General features: G+C 67.0%; 1 protein-coding gene across 2 annotated transcripts; it reads left to right on the top strand.

The window, feature by feature from the left end:
* The first annotated feature begins 3,338 nt into the window (after window positions 1-3,338).
* On the top strand, window positions 3,339-9,585 carry MPP2 (membrane palmitoylated protein 2). Of its 2 annotated transcripts, none has more exons than XM_041426443.1 (11): window positions 3,339-3,459; window positions 3,911-4,069; window positions 4,167-4,316; window positions 4,799-4,876; window positions 6,137-6,268; window positions 6,672-6,777; window positions 7,060-7,128; window positions 7,228-7,389; window positions 8,280-8,482; window positions 8,562-8,690; window positions 9,356-9,585. In XM_041426443.1, exons 1-11 carry the CDS (start codon window positions 3,343-3,345, stop codon window positions 9,530-9,532), a joined length of 1,482 nt encoding a protein of 493 aa, XP_041282377.1. In that variant the 5' UTR covers window positions 3,339-3,342; the 3' UTR covers window positions 9,533-9,585. The 2 variants fall into 2 exon arrangements, with proteins under 2 accessions (XP_041282377.1, XP_041282375.1); XM_041426441.1 differs by having other exon boundaries at window positions 4,649-4,876.
* The last annotated feature ends 614 nt before the right edge of the window (window positions 9,586-10,199 follow it).

Below are 10,199 nucleotides of genomic sequence, written 5' to 3'. Positions count from 1 at the left end.
TCTGTGTGTGTGCTCTGTGTTCAGGTGTGTTCAGGTGTGCACAGGTATGTGTGTGCTGTGTGTTCAGGTGTGTTCAGCTGTGTTCAGGTGTGTACAGGTGTGTGAGGTGTGTGTGTGCTCTGTGTTCAGCTGTGTTCAGGTGTGTGTGTGTGCTCTGTGTTCAGGTGTGTTCAGGTGTGCACAGCTATGTGTGTGCTGTGTGTTCAGGTGTGTTCAGCTGTGTTCAGGTGTGTGTGCTCTGTGTTCAGGTGTGTTCAGGTGTGCACAGGTATGTGTGTGCTCTGTGTTCAGCTGTGTTCAGATGTGTTCAGCTGTGTTCAGGTGTGCACAGGTATGTGTGTGCTGTGTGTTCAGGTGTGTTCAGGTGTGTTCAGGCGTGTTCAGGTGTGTGTGCTGTGTGTTCAGCTGTGTTCAGGTGTGTGTGCTCTGTGCTCAGCTGTGTTCAGGTGCGTGTGCTGTGTGTTCAGGTGTTTTCAGGTGTGCACAGGTATGTGTGTACTGTGTGTTCAGGTGTGTTCAGGTGTGCACAGGTATGTGTGTGCTCTGTGCTCAGCTGTGTTCAGGTGTGCACAGGTATGTGTGTGCTCTGTGCTCAGCTGTGTTCAGGTGTGCACAGGTATGTGTGTGCTCTGTGCTCAGCTGTGTTCAGGTGTGCACAGGTATGTGTGTGCTCTGTGCTCAGCTGTGTTCAGGTGTGCACAGGGATGTGTGTGCTGTGTGTTCAGCTGTGTTCAGGTGTGTGTGCTCTGTGTTCAGCTGTGTTCAGTTGTGCACAGGTATGTGTGTGCTGTGTGTTCAGGTGTGTGTGCTCTGTGTTCAGCTGTGTTCAGGTGTGTGTGCTGTGTGTTCAGCTGTGTTCAGGTGTGTGTGCTCTGTGTTCAGGTGTGTTCAGCTGTGTGTGCTCTGTGCTCAGCTGTGTTCAGTTGTGCACAGGTATGTGTGTGCTCTGTGCTCAGCTGTGTCCAGGTGTGCACAGCTATGCCCGTGCATGCCATGTGCCAGCACTCCCTATCCCGCCCCGCTCCCGGTGTGACCGCGGTGTCGCTGTCGCAGCCATGTCCCCGCTGCGGCCGCCGCTGCTGCTGCTGGCCTGTGCCGTGCTGGCCCTGCTGCCTCCGCGGCCCCGCGCGGCCCCGGCGCAGCCCGCGTACCCCGGGGACGACGCGCCCGTCGAGGATCTGCTGCGCTTCTACAACGACCTGCAGCAGTACCTGAACGTCGTCACACGCCCGCGGTGAGCAGGGCCCCGGGCTGGCGGTGCTGACGTGCTCCCTGTCGCGATACACCCCCCCCTATCGCGATACACCCCCCCTATCGCGATACACCCCCCATCGCGATACATCCTGGCATCGCGATGTGCTCCCCATCGTGATACTCTCCCTACTGTGATGAGCTCCCCAGCCCGACGTGCTCCCACCACAGCGTGCTTCCCTTTGTGATGTGCTCCCCATCTCAGTGCACTCCCTGTCGTGACACGCTCCCTGTCATGACATGCTCCCCATCCCAATGCGCTCCCTGTCATGACATGCTCCCTGTTGGGAAAAGCTCCCCATCAGGACCCGCTCCCTGTCATGACATGCTCCCCATCCCAATGCACTCCCTGTCATGACATGCTCCCTGTCAGGACCCACTCCTTGTCGTGACATGCTCCTCATCCTAATGTGCTCCCTGTCGTGACATGCTCCCTGTCAGGAAAAGCTCCCCATCAGGACCCGCTCCCTGTCGTGACACGCTCCCCATCCCAATGTGCTCCAAAGCTGTCGTGACCCGCTCCCTGTCGTGACATGCTCCCCATCACGAGGTGCTCCCTGTCACACACTCCCCATCACCACCCGCTCCCTGTCGTGCCCCTCTCCCTGTTGGGATTTTTCCATGCAGGGCGACCCCAAGGCAGTGAACGACTCTGACTCCACGATTTCAGCAGGCTGAACAACTGCTTGATTAAGCTAGGTTATATTACACTGATATTATATAAAAACTATACTAAAAAATACTACAGAAAACCCCGTGACTGTCCTGTCACGACACAGCTTTGACCCAACTGGCCAATCAATCCAAACAATCATCACCAAACCCAATTAACAAATCACTGCGGGTGAACAATCCCCATAACGCATTCCGCGCGTGCCAAACAATGGGAGCACAAGTAGGGATGAGATTAGTTTTCTCTTCTCCTCTGAGCTTCCCCATGGAGAAGTTCTTCCCCAGGACAAATCCTGGGAGGGAGAACGATGTCTCTGTCTGTCACCTGGGGCATGTCCCTGTCACCCGGGGCCGTGTCCCCGTAACGCGTCCCTGTTGCAGGTACGGGAAGCGGGCAGGTGGGCGAGCGCTGGGCCAGGAGCCCCTGGGTGCCCCGGGCTGCTGAGCCCCAGGTAAGGGGCTGGGGGGCAGAGGAGCCCCCCATGGCTCCCCCCGGCCTCAGTGTCCCCAGCAGGGACAGCCTGGGGGGACAGGGGGGCTCTGGGTGGGGGGAATTCAGGGGGTCCTGAGGGTGTCAGGGTGGGGGATACGGGACCAGGGGGATGAGGGTGAGTCCCTGAGGGTGTCAGGGTGGGGGACATGGGACCAGGGGGTATTGGGGAGGCTCTGTGGGGAAGGGGACACGGGGCTGGGGGACCCTGCGTGACCCCGCTTTTGTTTCAGGGACACCGCTGGGGCTGAGTGGGTGAAGAAGCCCAGAAGGTGCAGCACCCCCAACCCCGGACCCCCAGAGCCAGCACTGACCCCCAGCAATAAAACCCCCCCTGCAGCCACCTCCTGTCCTGCCTCTGCCTGCTGGGGACACTGGGGACATTGTGGACATTGGGGACAGCAGCTGAGGGGGAATGCGAGTGCTGGGGACACTGGGGTGCTACAGACGCTGAGTCTGGGGACCGTGGTGATGCTGGGGACAGAGGGGGTGCTGGTGGCTCTGGGGGTGCTGGGGACACGGGACACTGGGGGCACTGAGGGTGGCCGGGACGCCGAGTGGCCGTGCTGGGCACACCGAGGGTGCTGTGACTGGGGACACTGGGGACACCGAGTGGCCGTGCTGGGGACACCGGGGGTGCTGGCGTTGTGGACACGCCTACGCGGCCGTCCCTGTCCCTGTCCCTGTCCCTGTCGCTATCGCTGTCCCTGTCGCTGTCCCCGTCCTGTCGGTGCCAGTCGCGCGTGTCCCGCCGCGATGCCGGCGGCCGCCCCCGCCTCGGTCACGGGTGAGCGCGCACCGGGGGTCGCTCCTGCGGGGGTGGGGGTCGCTCCTGCGGGGGTGGGCGCCCGGGTGCGCGCTCTCGTGGGTGGGCGCGTGTGCGCGCGGGGTCCACCCCCGTGTCCCTGTGTGTGTCCCCCCCCCCAGCCATGCAGCAGGTCCTGGACAACCTGATGGGGCTCCCGGGGACCCCGGGGGTGGCCGATCTTGACCTCATCTTCCTCCGCGGCATCATGGAGAGCCCCATCGTCCGCTCCCTGGCCAAGGTACGGCGGCGCGGGGGGCGCGGGGGGCGCGGGTCCCCCCCCTCGGCACCCCCGGGATGTTTGGGGGTGCCCCCCGTGTGTGCGTGCGTGTGCACGGGTTCTGTGTGTCCCTACTGCCCACACCCAGGGGTCCCTAATCCCCCCTGACATCCCCAGACCCCAATTCCCCCTGTCCCTGGGGGTCCCCAACAGCTCTGAGCCCCCGGCTCCGGAATCCCCTCGGCCCCTCCGAGTGTCCCTAATCCCCCCAGATGTCCCTCATGCCCCCCTTGCATCCGGGGGTCCCTAACCCGCTCCGCGGGTCCTTGGGGACACCCTGTCCCACCGCGGGGTCCCCGATCCCCTCAACCTCCGGAGATCCCGAATCGCCCCGGGGGTCCCGCATCCCCCCGGCCCTTGGGGGTCTCCGCCCTTACCCGCCGGTCCCCGGGGGTGTCCCCGGTGTCCCCAGGCGCACGAGCGGCTGGAGGAGCGGAAGCTGGAGGCGGTGCGCGGGGACAACCTGGCGCTGGTGCAGGAGATCCTGCGGGACATCGGGCGCCTGGCGCGGCCCGAGGCTCAGGGGGCGGCGGCGGAGCTGGCCCGGATCCTGCGGGAACCGCACTTCCAGGTGCGTGCCAGGCGTGCGGGACCCTCCGTCCTGCGCCACACGCGTGTGCCAGGCGTGCGGGACACAGGGGTGACACCCCCGGCCCCGCGTGTCCCAGTCGCTGCTGGAGACCCACGACTCGGTGGCCGCCAAGAGTTACGACCCCCCCCCGAGCAGCCCCGGCCCGGAGCCGTCGCTGGGGTCGCAGCCGGTGCCCCCCGACGCCGTGCGCATGGTGGGCATCCGCAAGGCAGCCGGGGAGAACCTGGTGAGCCCGGCCTGGTGGCACTTTTGGGGGCAGGGGATGCTGCGGGGGCGCCGGGAGGTGACGGTGGGACATTTGAGGGTGCTGGGAGATTTTGGGGTGCGGCGGAGTGTTGGGACGTTGCAGGGGATGGGAACATCGTTATGGGGTACAGGGGGCTTTGTGGGGTGATGGAGCATTTTGGGGTGCGGTGGGCATTGCGGGGCGCCGGGTGGGTTTTTAGGGTGACTGGGAGCATTTTGGGGTGCTGGGGCCGTAGCGGGGTGTCCGTTGGGGTGTCACGGGTGTGTCACGGGTGTGTCCCCGCTGGGGGCTGAGCGGGGCTGTCCCCTCAGGGGGTGACGTTCCGGGTGGAGCGGGGGGAGCTGGTGATCGCCCGCATCCTGCACGGGGGGATGGTGGCGCAGCAGGGGCTGCTGCACGTGGGGGACGTGATCCGCGAGGTGAACGGGCGCGAGGTGGGCAGCGACCCCCGGGCGCTGCAGGACAGCCTGCGCCACGCCAGCGGCAGCGTCGTGCTCAAGATCCTGCCCAGCTACCAGGAGCCCCACCCGCCCCGCCAGGTACAGCCCCGCATCCCGCTCCGCATCACACCTGCCTCCCACCTGCATCCCACCCTGCATCCCGCCCTGCATTCCGCCCTGTATTCCGCCCTGCATCCCACCCTGCATTCCGCCCTGTATTCCGCCCTGCATGCCACCTGCATCCCGCCCTGCATCCCGCCCTGCATCCCACCCCCCATCCCATCCTCATCCCGCCCCCATCCCACCCGCACCCTGCCCCGCATCCCGCCCTACATCTCACCTGCATCCCACCCGCATCCCGCCCTGCATCCCGGCTGCATCCCACCCTGCATCCCATGCTCATCCCGCCCCGTTTTATCTCCCGGTTCCTTGTGGATCCCGGAGTGTCCCCGCAGGTCACCCCGACCTGGCCTCCCTCCTTCATCCCAAATCCCCCCCCCCATCCCGTCCTGCATCCCACCTGCATCCCACCCCCCATCCCATCCTCATCCCGCCCCCATCCTCATCCCGCACCCTGCCCCGCATCCCGCCCTACATCTCACCTGCATCCCACCCTGTATCCTGCCCTGCATCCCACCTGCATCCCGCCCTGCATCCCACCCGCATCCCGCACCCACCACCCTGCCCACAGCTCCCCCCGCCCTCTGTTCCCATCCTCTGTTGTCCCCCTGCCCGTGCCACGCGCCCCCTGGCTGGTGGGACCCCCGTGTCCCCCCCGTGTCCCCCCCGTGCCCTCTCTGCCGGGCTCTGGTGGTCCCTGCCCTGTCCCCGTCCCCACACAGGACCCGCTGCCGGCTGCCAAAGGCTGCCCTGCGCTGCCCCTCCCCACGCCGTGCCAGCCACCCCCGTCTCCGAGGGACAAAGCAGCGCTGTCCCCGCGCGGGCTGTCCCCGCGTGGCCTGTCCCCGCGCGGACTGTCCCCAGGCTGTCCCTCTGCGGCCGGCGCGGTGCCACACGGCCGTGTGTCCCCGCACGTCCCCATGTGCGCCATCGCGGGCGCGGCGCTGGCGGCGCTGGGCACGCTCGTGTGCCTGTCGCTGGCCCTGGGGCTGTGCCTGGGGGTCGCCGTGGTGGTCGCGTGGGGCGCGGCGGCGGCGGCCGGAGCTCTCTGCGTGTGCGCGGGGGCCGTGCGGGGCTGGCTGCGGCGGGCGCGGGGGGCACACCCCGGCGGGGGGGGCTCCTAGCGGGGCACACCCGCGTGGCTGCGTGTGACACGGGTCCCGCGTGTCCCCCCGCCTTGCGGAGGGGGTATTCAGGGCGTGCGGGGGTCCCCCGTGCTGACCCCCGCCCTGTCGCCAGGTGTTTGTCAAGTGTCACTTCGACTACGACCCGGCCACCGACAGCCTCATCCCCTGCAAGGAGGCCGGGCTCAAGTTCATGGCCGGGGACCTGCTGCAGATCGTCAACCAGGATGACCCCAACTGGTGGCAGGTCAGGGGGGCCCTGGAGGGGTGGTCTGGGGGGGTGGTGGCACTTTGGCTCCATCCTGGGCCGCAGAGGGTGAGGGGGTTCTGGGGGAGATCCAGGGGTCCCTGTGGGCTTGGGGTGTGCCTGTGGGAGAATTCCTGTAAAGTTGGGGAGGTCCCTGGAGCTCGGGGGGTGTCCTTGGAGCTGGGGGGGCTACTGGGGAATTGGGAGGGTCCCTGCAGCCGGGGAGGGTTCCTGTGTGCACTGGGAGGTCCCTGGAAATTAGGGGATTTCCTGGAGCTCGGGATGCGTGTCCTATCGGGGTTTGGGGCTGAGGAGAGTCCCTGCAAATGGGGAGGCTCCTTGTGGAACTTGGGGGGGTCCCCGCGGGGCTGGGGGGTCCCCATGCGTGGCTCTGTGTCCCCAGGCGTGCCACGTGGAGGGTGGCAGCGCGGGGCTGGTGCCCAGCCAGCTGCTGGAGGAGAAGCGCAAGGCGTTCGTCAAGCGCGACGGGGAGGTGGCCCCGTCCTCAGGTACGGGGACATCGCCTGGCCGCGGGGACACGGCTTGGCGGGGCGGGGGATGGAAGGGCCACCACCCGAGGGGGAGCACGGCGGGTCCTCTGCGCCCTGTGACAATGTCCCCGTCGCCCCAGGGCCCTGTCCCCTCGGCACTGCCCCGCAGGAATTCCCCGATTTGTCAGGGTGATGTCCCCACGGCACTGCCCCTGCAGAAGATCCCAGCTGCCGTGCCCCTTGTCCCCTGTGCCTGTCCCTGTCCCCGTCCCCAGCTCAGGCAGCCCCTTGCCCTCGCAGGGGCCCTGTGTGGCAGCCTCAGCGGGAAGAGGAAGAAGAGGATGATGTACCTGACGACGAAGAACGCCGGTGAGTGTCCCGGGGCGCTCCCCCGGGGAAGAGGTGGTGGCACCCGCTGGGACGGGGTGCCCTGGGGTCCCTGGGGTGCCAGCCCTGTCCCTCGCCCAGAGTTCGACCGGCACGAGCTGCTGATCTACGAGGAGGTGGCGCGGATGCCGCCGTTCCGCCGGAAAACGCTGGTGCTGATCGGGGCTCAGGGCGTGGGGCGCCGCAGCCTCAAGAACAAGCTGATCATGTCCGACCAGGCGCGCTACGGCACCACCATCCCCTGTGAGCGTCCCTGTCCCCCCATCCCGGCACCGTCCCTGTCCCCGGAGCATCCCTGTCCCCACATCCCTGCACCACCATCCCCTGTGAGCGTCCCTGTCCCGTACGCCGGCACCGTCCCTGTCCCCGGAGCGTCCCTATCCCTCCATCCCGGCACCACCATCCCCTGTGAGCATCCCTGTCCCCCCATCCTGGCAGCGTCCCTGTCCCCGGAGCGTCCCTGTCCCCCCAGCCCTGCACCACCATCCCCTGTGAGCGTCCCTGTCCCCTACCCCGGCACCGTCCCTGTCCCCAGAGCGTCGCTGTCCCCTGCCGCCACCCCTGTGCCCCATCCTCGTCCTTGTGCTCATCCCTGTCCCCGGAGCGTCGCTGTCCCCTGTCACCACCCCTGCGCCCTATCATCGTCCTTGTCCCTGTGCCCATCCCTGTCCCTGTGCCCATCCCTGTCCCCAGGGCGTCGCTGTCCCCGGAGCGTCACTGTCCCCTGCCACCACCCCTGCACCCCATTATCGTCCCTGTCCCTGCCATCCCTGTCCCCTGCCAGCATCTCTGTCCCCTGTGATCGCCCTCGCCCGCATCCACGAACCCGTGGTGCCTCCCGGGCGGGCGGGTGTCACTCGGGTCCCCGTGGTTGGTCCCGGCCGGGAGCCACCACGGGGACACGAGGGACACCGCGGGCCCCAGGGTCCCGGCCGGGAACAGCCACGGGGACACGAGGGACACCGCGGGCCCCAGGGTCCCGGCCGGGACCCCGGGACGGGCGGGGGTCACTCGGGTCCCCGTGGTTGTTCCCGGCCGGGCCCCCGGGGCCCGCGGTGTCACTCGTGTCCCCGTGGCTGTTCCCGGCCGGGACCCCGGGACGGGCGGGTGTCACTCGTGTCCCCCCCCGGCAGACACGTCCCGGAAGCCGAAGGAGAGCGAGCGGGACGGGCAGGGTTACCGCTTCGTGTCGCGGGGCGAGATGGAGGCGGACATCAAGGCGGGCCGGTACCTGGAGCACGGCGAGTACGAGGGGAACCTGTACGGCACCAGGATCGACTCCATCCGCGCCGTGGTGGACGCGGGCAAGATGTGCATCCTGGACGTCAACCCGCAGGTGGGGGACACCTCTTGGGGACACGGTGACAGCCGGAGCTCCCCCCGGCCGCGGGGCTGAGCGCTGTCCCCACGGGCAGGCCGTGAAGGTGCTGAGGACGGCGGAGTTCGTGCCCTTCGTGGTGTTCATCGAAGCCCCCGGGCCCGAGAGGCTGCGGGCCATGAACAGGGCGGCCCTGGAGAGCGGCGTGGCCACCAAACAGCTCACGGTGCGGGCCCGGGGAAACTGAGGCACGTTCGGGGGGGGGGGGGGGGGGGCAGGAGGAGGGTACACGGCTCGTGGTGGGATTTCTCCGCCGTTCCTGGGGGTGATGGGGAAACTGAGGCACGTTTGGGGGGGCAGGAGGACAAACAGTTCATGATGGGTTTTCCCCACTACCCCTGGGGGTGATGGGGAAACTGAGGCACATTTGGGATGCAGGAGGAGGACGCACAGGTCGCAGTGGGTGCTCCCCACCATCCTTGGGGGTGATGGGGAAACTGAGGCAGGTTTTGGGATGTGGGAAGACACACAGCTCACGATGGAATTTCCCCAATATCCCTGGGGGTGATGGGGAAACTGAGGCACGTTTGGGCTGCAGGAGGACACACAGTTCATTATGAGATTTCCCCACTATCCCGGGAGATGATCGGGAAACTGAGGCAGGTTTGGGGGGGAAGAGGACGCACAGGTCACAGCGAGTGTCCCCCACTATCCCGGGGGGTGACGGGGAAACTGAGGCAGGTTTTAGGATGTGGGATTTCCCCACTATCCCGGGGGGTGACGGGGAAACTGAGGCAGGTTTTAGGATGTGGGAAGACACACAGCTCACGGTGGGATTTCCCCACTATCCCGGGGGGGGACGGGGAAACTGAGGCACGTTTTGTGCGGCAGGAGGCGGACGCCCAGCGCACGGTGGAGGAGAGCAGCCGCATCCAGCGCGGCTACGGGCACTACTTCGACCTGAGCCTGACCAACGATGACCTGGAGCGCACCTTCGGGCGCCTGCGGGAGGCCATGGAGCTCCTGCGCGTGCAGCCCCAGTGGGTCCCGGTCACCTGGGTCTATTAGGGACCCCCGGAGCCTCCCCTCAGCCCCCCAGCCCACCCAGGGGGGCCCGAGGGGGGCTGTGTCTCACCCAGCGGTGCCGTGGGGGGGTGTCTCTCTGCAGAGCCCCTCGATCCCCTCTGTTCCGCCCAAATTTGGGGAGGGGCAGAAGCAGCCGGGGGTGTCCCATGGGGGGGCACAGCCCCCGCGTCACCTGGGTCTATTAGGGACCCCCGGAGCCTCCCCTCAGCCCCCCAACCCACCCAGGGGGGCCCGAGGGGGGCTGTGTCTCACCCAGCGGTGCCGTGGGGGGGTGTCTCTCTGCAGAGCCCCTCGATCCCCTCTGTTCCGCCCAAATTTGGGGAGGGGCAGAAGCAGCCGGGGGTGTCCCATGGGGGGCACAGCCCCCGCCCCCCACAGCTGAGTCACTGCCAGAACCTGGGGGAGCCCCCCTGCGATTGGGGGGTGCGGGGTTTGGGGGGGTCCCCTCGCTGTCCCCCAGGTCACAACCCCCCCTCGGGGACCCCCTTCTCCCCTTACCAGGGTGGGGGTCCCTCGCTGTCCCTCGTGTCACCCCTTCCCAGGTAGCAATAACCCCCGCGCCCTGTAATTAACCCTTCATTAACCCTTAACCGACCTTGTAATTAACCTTGTAATTAACCCGGCTGGGGGGGGGGCTTGGGAGAGGGGG

Source organism: Onychostruthus taczanowskii, unplaced genomic scaffold (genome assembly GCF_017590055.1).
Source record: "Onychostruthus taczanowskii isolate IOZ18803 unplaced genomic scaffold, ASM1759005v1 scaffold91, whole genome shotgun sequence".
Classification (NCBI taxonomy): domain Eukaryota; kingdom Metazoa; phylum Chordata; class Aves; order Passeriformes; family Passeridae; genus Onychostruthus; species Onychostruthus taczanowskii.
The sequence above is the reverse complement of the archived record's forward strand: the minus strand, read 5'-3'. Positions and strand labels throughout refer to the sequence as shown.

Excerpts from the sequence above, each read along its gene's own strand:
- MPP2 (XM_041426441.1), top strand. The coding sequence starts at position 3,343 with ATGCAGCAGGTCCTGGACAACCTGATGGGGCTCCCGGGGACCCCGGGG. Across the intron at positions 3,460-3,910 it reads TCGTCCGCTCCCTGGCCAAG|GCGCACGAGCGGCTGGAGGA; the intron begins GTACGGCGGCGC and ends CGGTGTCCCCAG. Across the intron at positions 8,483-8,561 it reads TCCTGGACGTCAACCCGCAG|GCCGTGAAGGTGCTGAGGAC; the intron begins GTGGGGGACACC and ends CCCCACGGGCAG.